The 24,593-nt window shown below is 41.3% G+C and overlaps 1 protein-coding gene across 2 annotated transcripts in view; it reads right to left on the minus strand.

The window, feature by feature from the left end:
- Positions 1 to 7,013: 7,013 nt before the first annotated feature.
- Positions 7,014 to 24,593, minus strand: part of FLT3 (fms related receptor tyrosine kinase 3) — a 71,067-nt gene continuing 53,487 nt past the window's right edge. For both annotated transcript variants that reach the window (XM_087721245.1, XM_087721244.1), the window contains exons 18-24: positions 20,962 to 21,101; positions 17,770 to 17,894; positions 15,688 to 15,810; positions 11,744 to 11,855; positions 9,913 to 10,012; positions 8,770 to 8,875; positions 7,014 to 7,145 (exon numbers count right to left, since the gene is read on the minus strand). In XM_087721245.1, coding sequence (XP_087577371.1) covers positions 7,020 to 7,145; positions 8,770 to 8,875; positions 9,913 to 10,012; positions 11,744 to 11,855; positions 15,688 to 15,810; positions 17,770 to 17,894; positions 20,962 to 21,101 — 832 coding nt within the window. In that variant the 3' untranslated portion in view covers positions 7,014 to 7,019. The remainder of the gene's footprint in view (positions 7,146 to 8,769; positions 8,876 to 9,912; positions 10,013 to 11,743; positions 11,856 to 15,687; positions 15,811 to 17,769; positions 17,895 to 20,961; positions 21,102 to 24,593) is intronic.

The following is a 24,593-nucleotide window of genomic DNA, read 5'->3' on the forward strand; positions in this document are numbered from 1 at the left end:
AGCGGCAACTCTTCAGTGATTTGCTACTGAGATCTAACATCCTCTCAACTGAAGATGTTGGGTGATTGGGATGTCCACCTTGGTTGGAAGATGCCATGTAAGGGTAGAGAGGTGGACGGTTGCAGAAGGCTGCATAAATGTACTGGACATTTTCAAGAAGTTATTGCTTCCTTTCCCCTAATTATTATGTTGTTCAAACCAAAAGATATTTCCATTTTTAGCTGATCCAACCTGTCTTATTTATACCTGGCTAACAGTGTTTAGACATTCCAAAATCTGTAGTCCTACATCCCTTTACCCAGTGGAAAATTCTATTATAAATGGCTTCAAAAGACAAGGGTAATTTGTTATTTTAGAAACAAAGTAGACCATCCATAGAATTTGGTGAACTATAATTTGCTACCATAATATTTATAAAGCTGTTATGAATCCAAACATTTATAACATTTATAAAGTGAGAACAGAATCATTTTTTTTACAATCACTCAGAAAGTTAAGACTTAACTCTGGCAATTGGCTTGAAGGTCAAAGAGTGATATGCGACCATGGGAATGGTTGGTGTTGCGAGAGTATTCTCTGCACCTTGATAACTTTTTAACTTTTGATACCGCAAACACCACCTTTATTTTAACTTTGTTCTTATTTATTCTTTTGCACTATGACTTATTTTTATTGTGTACCTCCAGAATCACTTAAGTGAGATGGGCAGTGTAGAAATGTGCTAAATAAATATTATTATATCATCTATCATCTATCATCTATCATCTATCATCTATCATCTATCATCTATCATCTATCATCTATCATCTATCATCTATCATCTATCATCTATCATCTATCATCTATCATCTATCATCTATCATCTATCATCTATCATCTATCATCTATCATCTATCATCTATCATCTAATCATATCATATCATATTTTATCATATATTATATTATATATTATTATATTATATATTATATTGTATATATTATATTATATATTATATATTATATTGTATATATTATATTATATTGCATTGCATTGCATTGCATTGCAATGCTATGCTATGCTATGCTATGCTATGCTATGCTATGCTATGCTATGCTATGCTATGCTATACTATACTATACTATACTATACTATATTATATTATATTATATTATATTATATTATATTCGTATCCTATCCTATGCATATTTTTTTCAATTTTGAAACCAGTGAGGGTTATTATGCTTTAAATCCACCACCTTTAAATCAACTAACTCTTTACAACTCTTTTTGGAATAGAAAGGTATATACAAAATATTGATTTTTCTCCCAAACTTCTGATAACCACAGCCTTAAAAATAAATAAATCAAAAACCGAAACTCCGTTTGTCAAAAATGATCTTCTATCACCATCTTGTGTTTGAATGTGTAAAAACAAGTGAAACAGGCTCTTTCCCCTAATGGCAATCAAGCACTGAAGAAAATTAATGAATTTAGTTCAAGTCTCCTGCTGTATGAATCTACTACATAAGAAGTATTAGGAAGAGCTGGGATTGTACAGACAGCTACTAAGATAAAGGTTGAGGGAGTCATTGCTTCTTTGGTATATAACCACAACCACAATGACAAATTACGTATTATGGTCAATGACAAGATAGAAATACAATTCACAATTCCATTATTATGTTTTATCTCTAAAGTAAATACTGATTTTGGTTATAAAGCCCCTTTTTGTATCACTGGAATAAGAATCAAAACAGTTGCATTAAGTTTCTGAAATCTTAAAAAGTATATTTTGCTCCATTTAGACATCCAAGATCCTGACAAAAAAGGAATGAAAATTCAATATTATGTCTCATCTTAACTATAATTGCATCATTGGCCACACCCTTTGGAAGGACATGTCTTTTCATGAAAATGCTTTTCATACTAGCTGCAAAATCTGTGCCATAGATGATTACTGCCTGAGTTCTAAGATCTGCTTAGGCATAAATGTTAAGTCAAAGTAACAACTGAGAAATGCAGTGCTCCATACCTTGTTGTTAACCACCAACAAATAGAAATGGAGGAAGCTTTCAGAGAATTTAAGGCAGAAGGAATACAAACCCTTCTTTTTAAAATGCTTTATTTTTAGGAAGACATTTAAATCACATCATATGTGAGCAGTAGAAATACACAGTAGAGGGCTGTTAGATAGCAATAAAAAGGAGCTTTTTTGTGTCACTTTCTTGCCATCTAGTGGTTTTCTGAAGTTTTGCAGGCTGGATAGAATGTGCTTAATACAGTACCAGACTTATTTTCAGTTCTCACTAAGATACCATGCTAAGTATTTCTAAAGGATGGCCTATATCAGTGATGGCTAACTTTTTATGTACCAAGTGCCCAAAGTGTGTGCGAATATGTATGTGTGCTCGAACCCCCAAAATGCAATATACGCACAGATCCCTGCATGTGCCCTGAACCCATGTTCCTCCGCACATGCACGCCCTGACCTGCACATGCATGCCTCCCACGTGCACCCCTGCGCATATCTATGCACACCACTGCATGCACCCCGCCCCTCTGCCCCACGCATGCACGGCAGAGCCCCGAAGACCAGCTAGCCAGTGGGAGGTGTGTGCTCATGCACGGCAGAGCTGACGGCTCATATGCCCACAGAGAGGGCGCTGCATGTCATCTCTGGCACACGTGCCATAGGTTCATCATCACAGGCCTATATCATGTTGCCCGTGTCTCATTTCCAGACCATTAGGGAGCAACATCAGTTTGCATTTAATGCTTCCAATTTAAAGGAGTATTTCTTTCAGAGGCGGATTGGGCACCTCTGAGCGGTTATGCTTGTTGGCATAACCCAGTTTCTGGCATGCCAAGGATGGATGCCAGTCCATGGGCCGGGGTTGGGGACCCCTGCTTTTCATTATTCAATGTGCTTGTTAGTTAAATGACAGGTGCAGGTTGCATATGTAATGGAGTGCTACACAGTAAAGCAATAGTGAGTAGTCGAAATGAACCTTGCAAGCATCCCACCAAGCTTATGACCAGTCATTTGGAACATTTCTGAACAAAGTTATAGAATAAAAAATAATGACCAACTAAAAATGTGGGATTAACTGATTTTTGTAGCACACTTGTGAATCTGGGTCCGGTGCAGAGGTAGTATTCAGCTGGTTCTCTCTGGTTCGGGTGAACCGGTAACGGTGGTTGCTGGAGGCTCCACCCACCAGCCCCAATGTAATGCGCAACCACTGCGCATGCACAGAAGACAGTGCGCATGCGCAGATGAGGCGCGTGCGTCCACATTTGCGAACCAGTAGGGAAGGTAAGTGAATCCCAAGTCTGGGAACATCTTGAGAACCTCTCTCCATTTTGGATTCACAAGATCTGATGTCAAAATTTGATCAGCTACTGCATGCTTCAGCAGGAACCACCTCGTGGAAATAATCTGAAACAGTCCATTGTTAGTCCAGGGATGATTTTTCTTTTTAATGAAATATTTGGGTCTAGCATGCATGTACGTATCATAATTTTCCTATGGTCATCGAGGTTTTTCATTATTCCCCCAATTGTTTTTTTCAAAAAATGTGACACATAAGCCACAATAAAAATCACCTTTATTTTCAATTTATTTATTTTTTTCATCCTAGATTTCAAAAAGTCTATAAAAACATATTAGCTTGTTAAAAAAACTAGGCAGCACTTTTCTGAAAACTGTGTACAATTGAAAATATAAAAAGCATATATAAGTAAATAATAATTAATCAGGTAAAATCAGCCTAAAGCAGCAGCAATATTTGTGTAAAACTGTAAAAAAAAAAAGAATAGGTAATTAGAATAAAATGACAATTTCTGCTCAAAATAAAGAAAGAATAGATCCGAACTTATTTAACATAACTGTGGAAACTTTGTTTAAAACAATTTCACACAATGAAGGATCTAGAACTAAGTTATTTGATCATAATGAACATATTTAGCCAAAGATCACAAATTAATTACAAATAGGCAATACAACAATTACAAATAGATATTATGGAGGCAATATAGCAAGTTTTCATTTAGAATCCACAGAGTAATTTCTGTATCCTGCTCATATAATTAGCACTTCATGAACATTTGCATTCTATAGACACAACAGTAGCATCAGAAGAGAGCCACACATTTAATTTAGTTATGACTTACGAGCCGTGGTGGCGCAGAGGTTAGAATGGAGTATTGCAGCCTAATTCTGCTGACTGCTGATTGCCAGCAGTTCAGCAGTTTGATTCTCATTGACTCAGTCTTCCATCCTTCCAAAGTGAATAAAATGAGGACCCAGATTGTTGGCAGCAATATGCTGACTCTGTAAACCGCTTAGAGAGGGTTGCAAAGTACTATGAAGAGGTATATACGGTAAGTCTAAGTGCGGTTGCTATTGCTATTACACTGAAGCTGGAATGCATACATACAATCAGTTTCCTGTTCTGTAGATATGCCAGAGATTTCAACAGTAACTTGCCATTCTCTCATCAAAAAGAAGACTCATATTCTTTGATTTATGTTCCAGACCCAATGTTTATTGTAATGAAAGTAAACTTTAAAAAAAATTGCCTTAATCCCCAAACCATTTTTAAAGGTGAAGACTGAAACCTGGAATTGACATTGCCATAAAGCCATTTGAGGCTGATAGCATCTTTTGATTTTGGCAGATATAAAAGGTATATAAAAGCACACATTGAAATCAACTGCATGCCAACTCTAAGAGATAATTCAGTACTACAGTAATTCAGTTGCACATTGCTGTCAAATATTGCAACACATTCATTATCAAGTATAAGCGTAAACTGCTTTCAAGTTATACTGAATATTCAAACAATCATTTAATATAGTCCTTAATGCTGAAGATAATCGCGGGGAACAAATTGATTTTTGTAGTCAGCAAATATTTTAGTATTTGATTATTCCCCCCAGGGCTGTGAATTGTTCAATGGTTGTTTCTTGTTTGTCCAGAATGTCCCTGATCATCTGTTGCTGGCTCACTAGATATTTACGTACTTTAGAATAACACCAGAATACTCGTATAGGGTGAATGCAGAGATTGACTTACCTATCAACTAATGTCACATGTTAATTGTGAATTATAAAGCAGCTAACGTCTCTTAAGTTTACAGTTCTAGTTCTGGATCCAGTTCATTGGAGTTTATAGTGGACTGGACAATGGCATTTTTGATTCTCTTTCTTTCCTACTATGCTCCCAAACTCAACAAGTCTTTTCTGATGTTCTCCTGCCCAGCCTTTTATTTAGAGAAGCAGTGTGTGTGTGTGTGTGTGTGTGTGTGTGCGCATTACATTGTACATCATCCCTTTCTTTGTTCTGTATGCAGCATTCCCAGAGCTTTTCTTACTGCTTCTGAGGGATATTTCCCCCTGCTTTTTATTAATGTGGCCAAGTAGTTATATTTTTTATAAAGTTATTTCAATGCTCTGAACCTAGGTTTCCACAAATCCTCTATCAGCCTGGCTGTTCCCTTGATTTGCTGCTGGCATGCCAAAAAACAAGGCCCCATTTTTCACAATTTGTATAATTTGTAATTAGGTTTCTGGGCTTTCTGAGTTACATTTCTAGAAAAAAAAAGTGTGTTTTGTGATGGGCCACATCTAATGTATAGCAGCTGCTGTATTTTGTAATAGTGCTTGAAGTTAAAATTCTGAAAAAAAATTAGCTCCCCAAATTTGGATGCTCCTGTTCCAATTTCATTTGAAACATTCTTGAATGTCTGCCCCCAATATTGTTTTTCTGGATTTTATCAATCTCAGTAACAATATAGAAAACGTCCCACTTCATGCCCAATAAAACCTTTTACTTACATTTAATGTCGCTGTGAAATACTGTAGCATAAAACAGCCCATGATTTTAGGGACAGTCAGGAATAATCTACCCAAGTCACTCTATCCATAAATATCCATATCTATATGCTTGTCTTTCTGATAGCTGATAGAACCCTTTGGTTATATATTTAGTGAGGATATAATATAAGTACAGTTAGCTGAACTGTGTGAATTAATCTCAGGCTATAATACATTCACATTTGGGAACTTCAATTACAAAATATATTGTTTGCACCTGCTTGAAATAAAATATCTGGAATGCAGACCTTGACTTTAGAGATGCATATAATTTTGAAAGAAATTCAGCAACAACCTGAGGGTCAACCAGGTTATAAAATGAGGCTGGTATAAAAGAGATCTTCCACCTAGCTAATGAAATTGAAGGAGATCAGCTGAGAAGCAAAGTGGATAGAACTGATTCAGTGGCAATAGCAGCAAATTAGAACCTTTAAGGAAGGCAAAGTCAGATCCCTTTTGATTTCCTTCAGCTTATATGGCTTAGTTTGTAAAGAAACTAACATCCGGCGACTTCAGCTAGTACAGAACGCAGCCGCGCGAGTGATCGCAGGTGCACCCCGATTCACCCGCATTACACCTATCCTCCGCGAGCTGCGCTGGCTACCTGCGCTGGCTACCCGCATTACACCTATCCTCCGCGAGCTGCGCTGGCTACCTGTCGATCTCCGGATGCGCTTCAAGGTGCTATTGACCACCCATAAAGCCCTACATGGCAGTGGATCTGGATACTTGAGAGACCGCCTTCTGCCAATTACCTCCCTACGGCCTATAAGATCTCATAGGTTGGGCCTCCTCCGCATCCCATCGGCCAGCCAATGTCGGCTGGCAACCACAAGGAGGAGGGCCTTCTCAGTAGCGGCCCCGACCCTTTGGAACGAACTCCCCGTAGAGATCCGTACCCTCACCACCGTCCAGGCCTTCCGCACAGCCTTGAAGAACTGGCTCGCCCGTCAGGCCTGGGGATAAGGACCATTACCCCGCCCGAATGTTGTATGCATGTTGCGTATTATTTTATTACGTGTTGTCGTCTTAGTACTGTATTGTATTGTATTCCCCTCTCCCTGGTTTCTGTGAGCCGCCCTGAGTCCCCTCAGGGAAAAGGGCGGCCTACAAATAAAATCAATTCCAATTCCAATTCCAAGAAGAATAAAAAAAGTCTGCTTTATTTTCCCCTTGCAATATCTTCATTCAGCAGAGGAATAGCGAGCTCTGCTTCTCTCCTCACAGGCGGGTTGCATTTGGAACTGGAAACGCGCTTAGACGTATCAGTACGATCTGTCCGACATGCCTAAATTATAGGATGTGAACATAAACAGCACAATCAACACCATCATTACTAATGGAACAACATTATACAGATCTTTTCAGTATTTTGCATTCTCTTGCTGAGGTGTGGGCAAATTTTAAGAACAGTGTGAAGAAGTCTCAGGGCACCTAAAAAAACCCTCACCCATGTGTTGGGGCAGAAGATTTCTGTAAAGCAATGCCCGATTTCTCTTTTGGTCCCTCATCTTTATTCTCACCTGCTGGACAGTCCCCCCCCCCCCCCCAGTGCAGCCTTTTCTGGTGCAAATATAGATAATATGTTGCCATGGAATTAAATAGTTAACTAGTAATTCCTTGATGCATTTGGAGGCTTGTCAGGTTTAGGAGCTGACCTCTTTCAGGGCTTAAGGATAAGGTAAACATAAAGGTTCCCCTCGCACATATGTGCTAGTCATTCCAGACTCTAGGGGGCAGTACTCATCTCCATTTCAAAGCTGAAGAGCTGCCCAAAGATGTCTCCATGGTGATGTGGCCAGCATGTCTAAATGCCGAAGGCGCACGGAAGTCTGTTACCTTCCCACCAAAGTGGTCCCTATTTTTCTACTTGCATTTTTATGTCCTTTTGAACTGCTAGGTTGGCAGAGCTGGGACTAATAACGGGAGCTCACTCCATTATCTGGTGCTAGGGATTCGAACTGCCGAACTGCCAATCGACAAGCTCAGTGTATTAGCCACTGAACCACCACCCTTCAGGAGTAAGGATGAGGGGAGTGAAATATAAGGTCAAACAGTTTTCCACTTCTTACAATTGGGAGAGATAGGGAAGAACTTTTTTTTAGAATAAAGAGTTAGAAGGGACCTTGTAGGTCAGTGGCCCCAAACCTTCTGGTCATCAGGGACCAGTTTTGTGGAGAGAAGTTTTCCGAAGACCAGAGGGGGCGTGGTTTTGTGTGCTGCCTGCATCCCGTGGATCGGGCTTTGCTTCTTTGTGCGACCTGGTTTCTGGCATGCTTTGGCCCCGTGCTGGTCCATGGATTGGGGATTTGTATTTTCTGCAATCGAGTTTGTTGCGATTTATCTTAAGTTTGTATCTATTGTGTGCTCGTATATTGTTGTGGTTGAAGTAGTCATGGACAGGTAGAACATTGTAGTGGATAATTTTATGTACTACACTTAGGTCAGACTGAAGGCAGTGTAGTTCTAAGTTGTCTAAGCCCAAAATGTCAAGTCTGGTAGCATAAGCTATTCTGTTGCGAGCAGTGGAGTGGAGGACTCTTCTCGTGAAATATTCTTAGCTCTGGTTATGCTTAGATTGTATTGTCTCCCAAACTATGGAACAGAGAAAACTTGAACTCCCAATGTCAACAGGAAGGAAGGAAGGAAGGAAGGAAGGAAGGAAGGAAGGAAGGAAGGAAGGAAGGAAAGGAAGGAAGGAAGGAGGAAGGGCAATTATAATTCATCTCGAGACCTTCTTAAACAACTAGGGAAAACATTAGATTCCTAGCATCCTTCATCCCAAGAAAAGGTTACTCTTTCTAAAAAGAATCAACAGCAAGGATATTGTTCATAGTCCCCTGACATGTGTCCTAATAAATATGGTGCAAACCTAGAGCAGAAAAAAAGGCTTGTTTGTAAGGCTCACTTACTGTTCCTTCTGCTTCAGCCAGCTGGCATGCCAGAAGGGAAAGCAGCTGCGAAAAGGAAGGTCTTTTTCTGGAATCCAAAGCCCAGCAGGAGCACAGTAATAAGTATCTGTAAAAACAAGATAAAAGAAGGGAGAGGAAAAACACAGAGCTATTTTCCCCAGTATTTTCCAACTGATAAGACCAAGGAAACATATATATGACACAGATATTGTGGTGTTATGCAGAGTTAAAAGAACCTAGAATATGAAGAACATCAATTACACATAGAATTGATAAATGTTTACAAATACGAAGCATCAAAAAGCAGAAAATTGAAAATTAATATTATGCTTTAAATTTTACAATGCTTATGATGCCTAGAGCCTTCTGTAATCCAGCTGGGGATGGACTAGTATGACCTAATAATTGCATATAGTGATGGGGATTGAAATGGATCTGAGTAATATTTGAAGATGCATTTTTGATCGAAACGTATCTACAATCTTAAGCATTCCCTTTCTGATTGAATTGTCTTAGTTGTATCTTGCAAATATTTATGTCCTAAATCTATTTCTGCAAACTATGTATTTTTTATCTTGTGTGGATGATGGTTTAAACGGAGTGGCAATCTCCAGTGGAGCCCTGTCATTTCAGAAATAATATTGTGGCACAGGTTTTTTAACATAATTGCTATACTAACATTGTCCCTTAACTAATGTAGGATGGCATGTTTTGTTTGCTACAAACAGATGCAAATATAGTCATGTTGCAAAGCACTTGAAGTTTGGTCACGTGACCACAGAGAAACAACTATCAGAATTTCAAATTCAGGCCATAAGACCTCTTTTTTGAGTTGGTTATAAGTTGAGGACTTATCTATATTGTGGGAACAGAGAGCTGAGTCGAGGCAATGCAGGACTCTTGTGTAGAAGTACCCTTACAGAAAAATATAGTTTTCCACAAAACACCCCAAATCACCAAGGCCAAACACCTGTATCCTCTTTTAAAGGTGACTTTTCTTGGCCTATAGGACTATTGCACAATGGTGTCTAATTGTGTCCAAAAGTAGCCCAAGAAAGTCACAGATGACAGTATAGTTAGAAGCACAGAAATAATGTCTTCTTACATTATACTCCCACCCTAACCTTTATACCCAGAACATACATTTCTTCCGTAGCATAAAATGGACGGTCCATCTTAAATCCATTTTGAATAAGCTTGTAGAATTTCTCATTAACTTGCATTCCGGGGTAAGGATTGACACCTAAAGAAAAAAAGCAGCAAAGCAAAGAATTCATGTTTGAAGTAAGCTTCATTGGAGAAGTTTTCTTAATTTGCATAACCTTGTAGAGATGTCTGCAGGGTGTCAGGCCTGCATCTATGTTCCTTTTCGGATCTTTGGCCTGCCACACTTCTATTCTACTATGCGGTTCTATAGGGGGATTGGGAGGGGGGATAGAATGGAGTAGAATGTTATGTAGGCAAAATAAGATTCCTTTCTAGATTGCCAAGGTCATCCTTTGTCTTGGTACCTCTGCACCTGACCGGAACTGGATGGGTGGAACTGCCAGCATGGCAGTGGAAGATTGGACCATGTGATGGACTTGTGGCTGTGAGGGCAAGATCATGAACGTTAACTTGGGTGGGGAAAACTAAGGAGCTTCAGATCCGGGTTTTTTCAGAATTGTGCCAGCAAGGATCTCTTAATAAATTGGAACTTTGAACAATACTTTGCCTTGGAGTCTGATTTAATTTTGAATGCTATCTGGAACGCTCACACAGGGTGTGGTCAGAAAAGTCAAAACGGTAGCCATAGCAGTCCAATTTAAATTTTGTTTGTTTTTTTAATGTCTGTTGCATGTCATTTTGACCTGTTTGACCATTTCCTGCAAATATTCTGCATCCTGGACAGCAAGACAGGGACCCACACCGAGCAGGCATATGCTACTTAGATATTTAGAAAGATGATTATTCAATTATATATTACAAACAAAAGAAATGGAAAACCCAAAAGTGGTTAACAAAGACATTGTCAAGAGCTTCTGGAGAACATTTATGACATTTGAATAAAGGATGAAAAAGGATGAATGATTTGTTTTTCTTCTTAAAAAGATGTCTCTCCTAAAATATTCCAGAAGAATACACATCTTGAAGTTAAAAACTCACATGCACACACTCCTTCTATACTAAGAGAACCGAGGTGACACAGTGGTTAGGGTGCAGTACTGCAGGCCACTTCAGCTGACTGTTATCTGCAGTTCAGCGGTTCTAATCTCACCGGCTCAAGGTTGACTCAGCCTTCCATCCTTCCGAGGTGGGTGAAATGAGGACCCAGACTGTGGGGGCAATATGCTGACTGTGTAAACTGCTTAGAGAGGGCTGAAAGCCCTATGAAGCGGTATATAAGTCTAACTGCTATTGCTATTGCTAATAGGGGCCAGTGGTGGAATTCAATTTTTTTTTATTACCGGTTCTGTGGGTGGGGCGGGGCTTGGTCGGTATGGCAGAGGAAGGATACTGCAACATCCCCATTCCCTCCCCACTCCAGGGGAAGGATACTGCAATATCCACATTCCCTTCCCACTCCTGGGGGAAGGATACTGTAAAATCCCCATTCCTTCCTCACCCCACTACCTGCTTTCCAGCTCCGTTCTCCTGTGCAGGGCAACAAAAGAAGAACTAGCCAATCAGCTGGGACTCAGGAGGCAGCAAATTGATGGGGGTGGAGCCAGCCAGAGTTGGTATTTGCTGGTTCTTTCAGCTACTCAAAATTTCTACCAGTTTGCCAGAACCGGCCAGAAATGGCTGAATACTGACTCTGAATAGGGCAATTTATAGAATTAAAATGTATCTGCCACCCCTTCTGCACTTTGGAATTCTACTAGCAAGAAACAACATTCTAAAGACATTTTTACAGGTTGTTTATATCTCTGAATGAAACATAGTTCTGTTAAATCTCTGACGGGAGCTCTAGGGAACATATTCCAGAACCTACCAAGAGAGAATATTTCCCAGAGTAAGATTCCATAAGACCAGACATCACTTTTAATTGTGTATATCCCTTCGAATAAACTTTCAGGGGACATCCACTTGACAGGTAGACGAGCCTGGACAAAAAAAAAAAAGCACAGAAAAGAGAGAGATTATTTCCCCTCAAAGTGTTCTCATATAGAGAGACCAACTGTAAAACCACATTGTTATTGAGCAGCTTAACCCTGAGGAACAATCATCCTTCTTGTTAGCATCCTATCAGATGGTAAAAATACTCTTGGTTACATGGGCACTATAACATTCCCGTTGGACTGCTTTTGGAGATTGGAATTTTGGATTTTGAATTAGGATTTCATTATTAACTAGCTGATAACCTGGAGTTGCCTGGGTATTTATTTATTTATCCTAATCCTGTATTAGATAGGAAAAGCCCTGATTTTGTTGAAAATGTCCGGACTTTCCCCTAATTCCCCGGACTTTTCTCTAATGTTGGATTTTTCTTCATACCAGAGATAGCCCCCTTGTGGAGGACTGTGCAGCCGTTAGCATGGCAACACTGTGCTGTATAGTAGAAGCCATTTTAAGGCAGTATGGTAGAATCCATTTTAAGGCACAATAGGCTGTATCTTAACAGAACACAGATCTCAAGGGATGTTAGGGGTGTCTAACCCCCACAGTATTTGTTTCCAGATAGTAAGTCATCTATGTGCCAAATTTGGTTGAAATTGCTCAAGGTGTTCCAGAGTTCTGCTGGATTAGGTTCAGGGTTAGGTTTAGGGTTAGGTTTAGGGTTAGGTTTATGGTTACCTTTAGGGTTAGGTTAAGATTGCCTTTCTGTCAGCGCGCTGTTGTTGGCGCGCTTCTGTCCTCATTCTTCAGCACGATTTCGAACTTGCGCTTTTGTCCTCGCGGTTTTGTCGGCGTGCTTTTGTCGAGCGCGCATTTGTCAGTGAATATATATATATATATATATATATATATATATATATGTGTGTGTGTGTGTGTGTGTGTGTGTGTGTGTGTGTGTGTGTGTGTGTGTGTTTTATTTGTGCTGATAAATAAATAAATGGAGACTAGTATAGATCTATTTCAAGCTATTTAGCTCTCATCAGCTAGCCATACCCTTACTGGGATTTGAACCTGTGCTGAATTGCATCTTAGGCAAACGTCTTAGCCATTATGCCATAGGCCTCCTCCTTATCAGCTGAAGCCAGGGAAGAAGGTATATATTTAGTGTCACAACCCCAATTATGGGATGGAAGCAGTTAGCTTCCTCACATAATTGGGGCTTACCAGGGGTTGTGACACTATATATATATATATATATATATATATATATATATATATATATATATATATATATATATATATATATATATATATATATATATATATATATATATATATATATATATATATATATATATCAGCACAAATAAAAACACAAATATAACAAAGGCAACAGTAAAAATATTGGGTTTCTGTCGTGATGGACTCTTGTGACAAGCCGATTGACAGATGTTGGAAGCAGTTAGCTTCCTCCCATAATTGGGGCTTACCAGGGGTTGTGACACTAATATATACCTTCTTCCCTGGCTTCAGCTGATAAGGAGGAGACCTGTGGCTTGATGGCTAAGACGTTTGCCTAAGATGCAATACAGCATAGGTTCGAATCCCAGTAAGGGTGTGGCTAGCTGATGAGAGCTAAATAGCTTGAAATAGATCTATACTAGTCTCCCTTTATTTATTTATCAGCACAAATAAAAACACAAATATAACAAAGGCAACAGTAAAAATATTGGGTTTCTGTCGTGATGGACTCTTGTTACGAGCCGATTGACAGATGTTGGAAGCAGTTAGCTTCCTCCCATAATTGGGGCTTACCAGGGGTTGTGACACTAATATATACCTTCTTCCCTGGCTTCAGCTGATAAGGAGGAGACCTGTGGCTTGATGGCTAAGACGTTTGCCTAAGATGCAATACAGCACAGGTTCGAATCCCAGTAAGGGTGTGGCTAGCTGATGAGAGCTAAATAGCTTGAAATAGATCTATACCAGTCTCCCTTTATTTATTTATCAGCACAAATAAAAACACACACACACACACACACACACACACACACACACACACACACACACACACACACATATATATACATACATACACACACACATACATACATATATACACACACGTGTGTGTGTGTGTGTGTGTGTGTGTGTGTGTATGCCTATATATATATATGTATATGTTACACAAATGTAACAAAGGCAAGAGTAAAAATTATGGCTTTCTGTCATGATGGTCTCTTGTCATGAGCCAATAGACAGAGAAAGGAAGCAGTATGCTTCCTTCCATATTTGGGCATACCAGGGGTTGTGACACAATACATACCTATTTCCCTGGCCTAGCTGATAAAGAAAGAGAGCCTATGGCTTAGTGGCTAGTATAACTGCCTGATATGTAATACAGCCCGGGTTCGATTCCCAGTAAGGGTATGGCTAGCTGATGAGAGCTAAATAGCTTGAAATAGATCTATACTAGTCTCCCTTTATTTATTTATCAGCACAAATGCAACACACACACACACACACACACACACAGGCACAAATAATCTCCCTCAGGGCTATATGCCGTGAATCTAATGAAGTGGCCTGTGATCCATGAAGACTTCATAATAAATATAGTAGTCTCATTTTCTACATGGAACTATTGGAAAAGTTGAGTACCAACGTGGCTGATTTCGCAGAGATGGAGAATCTGTAGACCTCAGATGTTTCTAAGTGGCAACTCCCCAACATCTTTCACCATCAATCATGCAACGGTGAACTGCAGTTCAACCACTATTTCCTCCTCTCCGAAGGAACCTTAGCAAAACCATGGTGGTTTTAAACGTAATAATCTTGATTTTTTTAAAAAAGAAAAAACCCCACACCCCAACAATGTTGCCTTCTTGCCGTGCATATCTGTAATAAAATAGATTTGTGCATATGTGTAAAGCTGATAAATCAGTACACATGCAGCCTAACAATTTCTGATGTAGAAGTGCTTTTCATATTAGAAATTTCCATTTTTTCCCCAGGTTCCAGGGAATGAAATGACATGTGCAGAGAATACAAGATGGTGGTTGATCACAAAATGAGGGATCATCAATCTACTCCCACTGATATCTGATTGATGTCTATGGGATACAGGATCTCAGAAATTATGAACAAGCTCTTCTTCCACGCTTACAAGATAATTTTCAAGCAGCTATCTATCTATATTTTTGTAGTGCCAGTTTGGTGTAGTAGTGGCTAGAAAAAAGAAGATCATAAGTTCTAGTCCCACCATAGGCACAAAGACAACTGAAGAAGCTTCTTGGATGAGAAGTGAAACATCTTCAAAGAAAAACCAAAGTCCAGTTGCCTCTTGAAAAAGCACCTTTGGGACAACCATGACCTGGATGACTGAGAATCTCCATAGACATTTACTTCTCAAGATGCTGCTAAGAAAACACAGGGACTAATTCAGGAGCTCACCAATAGTAAATAGTGAAGATGTGGAGATATAGAAGTGCAATTTGTAGCTGAAACTGTGCTGTGATTGTAAGTGTTTGGTGCAGAGATTAAGGCACCAGGCTATAAATGCTAGTCCTGCCTTGGGCATGAAAGCTTGCTGGGTGACCTTGGGCCAGTCACTCTCTCTCAGCTCTAGGAAGAAGGGAAGGGCAAATTACTTTTGAAACCTTGCCCAAAAAACTGCAGGGACTTGCCTAGGCAGCAAAAATGGACTTGAAAGCACACACACCACATTTCTACCCAGCAAACCAACGAAAAGAAATTTGCCATATTATCACCCTTCTGAACCTGGATTTGGCTGAGCAAAATATTAGTAGTAATTTCATTTTTACTTTCAGATCTTTCACAGAAAACATTCGGAAACATCTTTAATAAACATCAACTTACATTTCCTCTGACAACATAGTTTGAATCATTCATGATATCCCTGGCAAGTCCAAAGTCACATATTTTGGCCACTTTCCCATAGGTGACTAGTATATTCCTGGCTGCTAGATCTCTGTGAACACACTGTCAAGAGAAAAAAGTGTTGCACAAAGGACAGAATTTAATTTTCTGATTGCTTTTTTTTTAAAGTCTTTTTTCACTGAAATAATACAGCATGCTGAAAGCCATTAAATAAAGTGTAGTAAGTTTTTTTTAATGTGTCAGAATTAATTGCCCTATAGATTATTTTTCCATAGGTAAAGTAAAATAAAGAGCACTTTACTTTAAAGTGAGAACTTTAAAAATATAATAACACAGAGGCCAAAAGATTAAAACAAAACATTACATTCAAAATCTAAGATGGTGTGAATACAGGCATTTCTTTCAGTGGTTTTAAAAATGCTTCTTAAGATGGAAGAAAGGGCAGTTAACTACTGACAATATCCTGGAATTATGCTTCAATATGAACTGTGGGTTGGTCCAAGAAACCAACCTGATTCATTTTATTTCCTTCCACTAAGCAAGGAAAGGATCGAGACTGATAGCAAACAGTTATTGCCCTTTAAATACATAAACACAGAATGCCTGTTGCTTGGAAGTAGGGTTTATGCATTTATTTACCAATTTAGACACTCTATAAGGCAGGATTTTTCAACTTTTCAGATGGTACCGTAGGATATTTTAAACTAATAAATTAATCCACAAATCTTTAAGTTCTTGGCACTGAGAAACACTGGCATAAAATAGACAGTGAATATTATATGCCCATAAAGCATACCGAAGTGAAACACCATAAATAAAATCTGACCTTCAGCACAGTTTTATTCACATTACAAGTCTGTTCCCAGTTGAGACTGACACGAGCACTTTTTCCCTATAGAAAACCTCTCCCCTCCCCCCACATAACTTCTTTGCCCAATTTTAATTTGGATGAAATGCCTATCAGATAGCACTATGTAAACATTTTTTTAAAATTTGAAAATCGTATTGCAGATGTTGATTGATGTTGTTACATACTGTAGTTGGCTAATAAGAGTAAGGTTCTACATTTAGGCAAGAAAAACGAAATGCACAGGTACAGTATAGGTGGTACTTTGCTCAATAGTAGTAACTGTGAGAGGGATCTTGGAGTCCTAGTGGACAACCATTTAAATATGAGCCAGCAGTGTGCAGCAGCTGCCAAAAAAGCCAACACAGTTCTAGGCTGCATAAACAGAGGGATAGAATCAAGATCACGTGAAGTGTTAATACCACTTTATAAGGCCTTGGTAAGGCCGCACTTGGAATACTGCATTCAGTTTTGGTCATCATGATGTAAAAATGATGTGGAGACTCTAGAAAGAGTGCAGAGAAGAGCAACAAAGATGATTAGGGGACTGGAGGCTAAAACATATGAGGAACAATTGCAGGAACTGGGTATGTCTAGTTTAATAGAAAGAAGGACTAGGGGAGACATGATAGCAGTGTTCCAATATCTCTGGGGTTGTCACAAAGAAGAGGGAGTTAAACTATTCTCCAAGGCACCTGAGGGTAGAACAAGAAGCAATGGGTGGAAACTAATCAAGGGGAGAAGCTACTTAGAACTGAGGAGAAATTTCCTGACAGTTAGAACAATTAACCAGTGGAACAGCTTGCCTCCAGAAGTTGTAAATGCCCCAACATTGGAAGTTTTTAAGAAGATGTTGGATAGCCATTTTTCTGAAACGGTATAGGGTTTCCTGCTTAGGAAGGGGGTTGGACTAGAAGACCTCCAAGGACCCTTCCAACTCTGCTATTGTATTTGTATTTATTTAAGGTGTGTGCAAGTAAACAACCAAGCTCAAAGAATACCAAGGATTCCACGTAAAAATCTATCTCCAAACAACAATGGCATATACTTTATATAAGTGAGATTTTTCTTTCCTAGAAAAATTCTAATGCTTATAATTCTAATATTCAACCAGATTGATCTCAAATGTCTAACTAGTGATGAATTTAGATAGTAGAGTGTTTCTCCTACCCTAATCTTTGCTATTCAGCACTATTTTTACAGAGCAATCTTACTGATTTTGATTCCAGAAACTCCATTCCTCTGGCGACTTGATATGAGAAGCAGAGAAGGTCTTCAAAAGTCAATATATTGAGGCTTTCATCACCATCTAGTCTCCTGTTCACATATTTCATTTCATCTGCAAATGAAAAATGGTAATTGGCTGATTTCTCAAGTAGAAAGAACGACAACTATATTTTAAATTTTATTATGTGGTCTCCACAACCCTTCACTTCCAATATATCACATTCTTTCCTATGCACTAGCAACCACCATTGCAAATAAAATTGCATGTACTAGTGGGAGACTGAAACACAAAGCAGAGAATGCAAGTAGAATAGTATCTGATGCTGTTCAGAAGCAGGCAGTGTTTGGACAGCAGATACCATGTTATGGATGGCTAAGACCAGGGGTGGGCTTCAAAATTTTTAGCAAGGGGTTGTCTGCTCAGTTGCTGGGTGGCTGTGGCCATGCTGGGTGTGGCCTAGTCAGCCTCCTGCTCCACAGTGGTGATGGTGGGCATTTTTGCCCTCTCCGGGCTCAGGAGGCTTTCCTCGAGCCTCCAGGAGGGTGAAAATGACCTACCCAAGCTCCAGAGGCCCTCTGGAAGCCAGAAATTGGCCTGTTTCTAGCCTTCCTGAATTTCCAGTAGGCCCATTTTTTGCCCTCCCTGAACCTCCATGCGTGACCTGCACTTACCTGCATCCAAAATGGGCCGCATGGGGACTCCTGGGAGGGATGGGGTGGGTGGGGCCAGCCAGGAGTGGGATTTGGGGGTTCTCCTAATTGCGCAGAATCTTAGCTAGAGCTTCTCCTGAACCCCTGCGAGCCCCTAGCAGCCCACCCCTGGCTAAGACTCACAAAGCAATGACATGGTATTTCAGTGGAGAAATGGAGCTGGAATTTTTAGCTTGCTTGCCCTCCCTTTTTTATGAATTGGGATTTCATCTTCACAGGAACAGACACATTATTATTTTGGGTCGGTGGGTGGGTGGGCAGGAGATTGCCTGATAGTTTATTGCTGCATTATAGCACTTGTAGGGTTGAGAGAAGTAGAAAATCAGCATTCAGGACTTGCGTGCGGTTTGTGAACTTCCTATTTTGGATAAACTCCACTTCCTATCTCTGTTAAGATTAAAATTGGCCATACCAATAATACCATGCTTTCTCTTTTAATTTCTTTAAGAGAGAACAAAAAGGTAAGAGAAAATCATGGGATGCCAATGAATTTAAGAATGTGTGTGTGTGCCTCTGTTCTCTACTGAGATATAAATCAGAATTACAGAATTTATTCTGTTGGAATCTTCCTTTTAGACCGTATCTAGGCTCTTGCTCAGTGCAGAAATAAAAATGAGAGCAGATGGCTGTGCGTTTTCTGCTTGATTAAATCATCTTCAGTTTTCATCAGTGTGCTATCTCTTTAGGTCCTGGAAAAGTCCTAGCATGTACTAACTCAGTCTTTTTGTTTTAAGGCTTCTGAAAGTAGATGGTCCATAACAGCTTTCATTGATTCTATTGCTAAGGCTACTTAGAGAAAGGCGTCTTATCATCATCATCATCTTCTTCTTCTTCTTCATTTAATGACCCCATAATCCCTTGCGGGGTGGAATCTGGGCAACTGAATGGAGCTAGTAAAGTGTTTTAATGGCGGATGCCCTTCCTGTCACCAATGTGGAGTTTCATTCAGTACATATATTCTCAGTGTGCCCAAAGAGAGAAATATCTGCCTCTACCTAGAATCGAACTCACAGCCCTCCTGACTGTGAGGCAAGAGCTCCACCTCCAGGCCACTGCACTGCAGAGAAAGGGCACCTTATGTCAATTACACACTTCTTTCTACCCATCTTTAATTCCTACAACAATTTTTATAACCTCTTGGATTGGATTTGGATTTATTCAACTTGTATGCCGCCCTATTCCCAAAGGGGCTCAGGGCGGCTGAACAAAAGCCAAGGGGAGGGGAACAAATACAAAAAAGTAAGACAAAAACAAGACAACAATACAAACAATTTAAAAAACACAACAAGCACAACCAATTCGAGTAGGGGTGGAACTCAACAACCCCAGGCCTGCTGGGACAGCCAGGTCTTAACGGCTATACGGAAGGCCTGGAGGGTGGCGAGGGTCCGAATCTCCATGGGGAGATTGTTCCAGAGGGCCGGAGCAGCCACAGAGAAGGCCCTCCTCCGGGTGGTCGACAGCCGGCATTGGCCGGTAGATGGAATTTGGAGGAGGCCTAATCTGTGGGATCTAATGGGTCTATGGGAGGTAATTGGCAGAAGGCGGTCTCTCAAGTACCCAGGTCCAATACCATGTAGGGCTTTATAAGTGACGACTAGCACCTTGAAGCGTATTCGGAGACCAATAGGCAGCCAGTGCAGCTCGCGGAGGATAGGTGTAACGTGGGTGTACCGAGGCGCACCCACAATTGCTTGCGCGGCTGCATTCTGGACAAGCTGAAGTCTCCAAACACTCTTCAAGGGCTGCCCCATGTAGAGCACATTAAAGTAGTCCAGTCTTGAGGTCACAAGGGCATGAGTGACTGTTGTAAGAGCCTCCCGGTTCAGGTAGAGATGCAGTTGGTGCACCAGGCGAACCTGGGCAAACGCCCCCCTGGTCACAGCTGACAAATGGTGATCTAAAGTCAGCTGTGGATCCAGGAGGACTCCCAAATTGCGAACCCTGTCTGAGGGGCGTATAATTTCACCCCCCAGCCTGAGAGATGGAATACCTGGCCAATTTGTGGGAGGGAAAAACACAAGCCACTCGGTCTTGTCAGGATTGAGAGCCAGCTTGTTCACCCCCATCCAAACCTTAACATCCTCCAGGCACTGACACATCATGTCAACTGCTTCACTGAGCTGGCACGGGGCGGACAGATACAATTGAGTATCGTCCGCATACTGGTGGTATTTTATCCCGTGCCGTCGGATGATCTCTCCCAGCGGCTTCATGTAGATGTTGAACAGGAGGGGGGACAGGACCGACCCCTGCGGCACCCCATAATTAAGGGGCCTAGGGGTCGACCTCTGCCCTCCAACCAACACCGACTGCGACCTGTCCGAGAGGTAGGAGGAGAACCACCGAAGAACGGTGCCTTCACCCCCACCTCTTGCAACTGCCGCAGAAGGATACCATGGTCAATGGTATCGAAGGCCGCTGAGAGGTCAAGGAGCACCAGAACGGAGGCCCGGCCCCCGTCTTACCTTCCTCTGAAATCAGGGCACTTCCAGATGTCTTAGAGATCACATCTAAGTCTTGTTTTGCATGTGAAAGATCCCTTTGGCCAACTGGTAGGTAAGATCCATTTGTTAGTATGCTTCCATTTCTGGAGATAAGAGGTACACTTAAAAAAAAAGAATTTGTTAAAGCATCTAATATAACAATAAGGACAAACATTTTGATTATGAAATAAAAAATGTAATAAATTTGTACTGAAACTTTGATAATAATGGATTGTTTTTGTAAACACATTCAGAGTGCAACCATGATTAATCAAAATATTACCTCCTGCAACATGGAATTCACTATTATTGTATTCATTTTAAGTGACCATATCTTTTAAATGAGGATCTGTGACAGTTTCTAATCAGACTACACTTCTGAAACTGTATTAGGCTAGGTAAAAGTTAAAGGTTCCCCTCGCACATATGTGCTCATCTCCGTTTCAAAGCCGAAGAGCCAGTGCTGTCCAAATACGGCATGTGGCCTGCATGACTAAACGCCAAAGGCGCACAGAATGCTGTTACCTTCCCACCAAAGGTGGTTCCTATTTTTATATTTGCATTTTTTACATGCTTTCGAACTGCTAGGTTGGCAGAAGCTGGAACAAGTAACGGGAGCTCACTACATTATGTGGCGCTAGGGATCTGAAACACCCGAACTGCCGACCTTTCTGATTGACAAGCTCAGTGTCTTAATAAGGTGGCCCTATGTACTACAGGAAAATAATGACTGTAAAAGGACTTCTAAAGAGAAGAAATTGCATGACTGGGAAGCTCACAGGGTGTTCCCAGACCTCTCTTACATTGAGGAGTCAATTGACCAGCCATATGCCCATACTTAAAATTTAGCTTAGTCTGCGTAAAGTGTTACTGAGGGAGATTTTCTCCATATTTTCAACCTGTTAATATCATATTTAGTTTGCCAGTGCATCAGGGGTGGGTTTCTCGCCCCGTTCCAACCGGTTCGGTTGGAACAGGGCCGGCGGCGTCCTCGTGCACGCGTGCGGTGCACGCATGCTTACTAGCGTCTGTGCGATGCTCCAGCTGCTCCTGGAGGTATCGCGCAGGCGCTGTATGCGTCCTGCGCATGCGTGGAAGTGCAGAACTCGTCAAAACCGGGTAAGGACCACGGGTGGGCGGGTGCGCCCTTCGTTGTTCCCAGAAGTTACTTACTTCCAGGTTCACCGACCAACCGGTTCGCAGGGACCGCCGCGAACCGGTTGAAACCCACCCCTGCAGTGCATATATTTTTCTTTGTTATCTGCCTGAATTATATTGTCACCTGTCTGGCCACATTCTTCCTACAGCTTATGATCAAAGGCCTGTCAACAGCCTCGAGGCTGTTAGAGACTGGATGGGGGTTAACAAGCTTGTACTCAATCCAGATAAGACCCACTAATTGGCCAAGTGTTCCATCTCTCAGGCTGGGGGGGTCAAATAGTACGCCCCTCAGATAGGGTTCGCAACTTGGGAGTCCTCCTGGACCCACAGCTGACTCTCGAACATCATTTGTCAGCTGTGACCAGGAGGGCATTTGCCCAGGTTCGCCTGGTGCACCAGTTGCGTCCCTACCTGAACCGGGAGGCTCTCACAACAGTCACTCGTGCCCTTGTGACCTCTAGGCTGGAATACTGCAACGTGCTCTACATGGGGCTGCCCTTGAAGAGTATTCGGCGACTTCAGCTGGTCCAGAATGCAGCCGCGCGAGCGATCATGGGTGCGCCTCGATTCATCCATGTAACACCTATCCTCCGCGAGCTGCACTGGCTGCCTGTTGATCTCCGGGTACGCTTCAAGGTGCTAGTTGTCACCTACAAAGCCCTTCATGGTATTGGATCTGGGTACTTGAGAGACCGCCTACTGCCAATTACCTCCACTAGACCGATAAGATCCCATAGACTAGGCCTCCTCCGAATTCCATCTGCCGGCCAATGTCGTCTGGCAACTACCCGGAGGAGAGCCTTCTCGGTGGCTGCTCCGACCCTCTGGAACGAACTCCCCGTGGAGATTCGTATCCTCACCACCCTCCAGACCTTCCGCATAGCCCTTAAAACCTGGCTGTTCCGACAGGCCTGGGGCTAAAAGACTTGCAACCCCACTCGAATGGTATGACTGTTGTGCTTTTTTAACGGTGTATGGTTTTCATGTTTGTAACTTGTTTCTTCCCCCTCCCCTTGAACTGTGAGCCGCCCTGAGTCCCCTCAGGGAAAAGGGCGGCATACAAATACCGTATATACTCGAGTATAAGCCGACCCGAATATAAGCCGAGGCACCTAATTTTACCCCAAAAAGCTGGAAAAGTTATTGACTCGAGTATAAGCCTAGGGTGGGAAATGCAGCAGCTACGGTAAATTTCAAAAATAAAAAATCAGTGTTATTTGAAACTCAAAGTTATGTTTATTCAAGGGACCCGCTTAATTAAAGTGTTCTATAATATCAGTATGACTTATAATACTGCAAGTCTGCAATATTAAAATACTTGTATAGGGGATCCCCGGGATCCCCCGAAGAGATCAAATCACAACCAGTATGCCACCTTCTTTGTATATTGTTTTTATTTTCACTGAGTTTTTAAAAATGAGCATTATTTCATCCTTTTTTTCTTTATGTTTGATTGGTATCTGCAATTTGTGTTAATTCTGTTCATACATATAATATAAATGAAAAACCCAGCTCTCTTTAAAAATATTTTAAGTTCTTTCTGGTGCTCCCTTTTAGAATTGGCCAACTAATATTTCTGTTCGCCCAACTAATGTCAGGCAGAGTTAACTGAAAAAGTAATTTTTCATGAAAGGACATTTTCCTAGGATTTTAATTGTTCTTACTGTCAGATTTCTCGTTATTTCCAGCTTGAGTCTCCTTCTGACAAGTTTCCATTGCTTCTTGTCCTGTCCTCAGGTGCTATTGCTGCCACCGCCTCCTCCTCCTCCAACAGCACCAGCACATTTGCTGCCCAGCGCTACGGCTGAGGTGAAGCCGCCAAAGCTCCCGCTGGCGCCCCCGCAGCGTTGGGCGGATATCTCGCAGTGCTGTTGGAGGAGGAGGAGGCGAACCAGCCTGCCATCGCCAGCCACCGCTAGCCCCGCCGCTCTTCCCACCCCCTTCCAAGCCCCACAGTCCAGCGGATGGAGCAGCGAAGCCCCGGGGGTCTGTAGAGATTGTCAGTCATCCAGGTCACGGTTGTCCTAAAGGTGCTTTTTCAGGCAACAACTGGGCTTTCTTGGGTTTTTTTGGGAAGACGTTTCATCCAAGAAGCTTCTTCAGCTCTGCCACTATCCTACTTCCCCACTATCCTGTCAGAGCTGAATGGTGAGAAACGAAACGTCTCCAAAGAAAAAAACAATAAAGTCCAGTTGCCTCCTGAAAAAGCACCCTTGGGTTGATCAGTGATATTGAGAGACACGCTGCATTTACCTTTAATTTTCTTTCTTCTAGCCTTCTGAAGCGGGCAAACAACTCAAGAGAAACTTTTGCAAATTCATACAAGTCCGAATTTACATCATAAAGCATTGTTCTTCCACGTCGATGAAGTTTAACTCTGGCAATTGCCTTATAATATATTACTTTCTCCGGTCTTATTGTTTTTGCTGGGGGGGACGGGGGACGAGTGTTTA

Source organism: Thamnophis sirtalis, unplaced genomic scaffold (assembly GCF_051295495.1).
Source record: "Thamnophis sirtalis isolate CommonGarterSnake01/CBP01778 unplaced genomic scaffold, rThaSir2_p1.2 scaffold_8, whole genome shotgun sequence".
NCBI classification, from domain to species: Eukaryota; Metazoa; Chordata; class Lepidosauria; order Squamata; family Natricidae; genus Thamnophis; species Thamnophis sirtalis.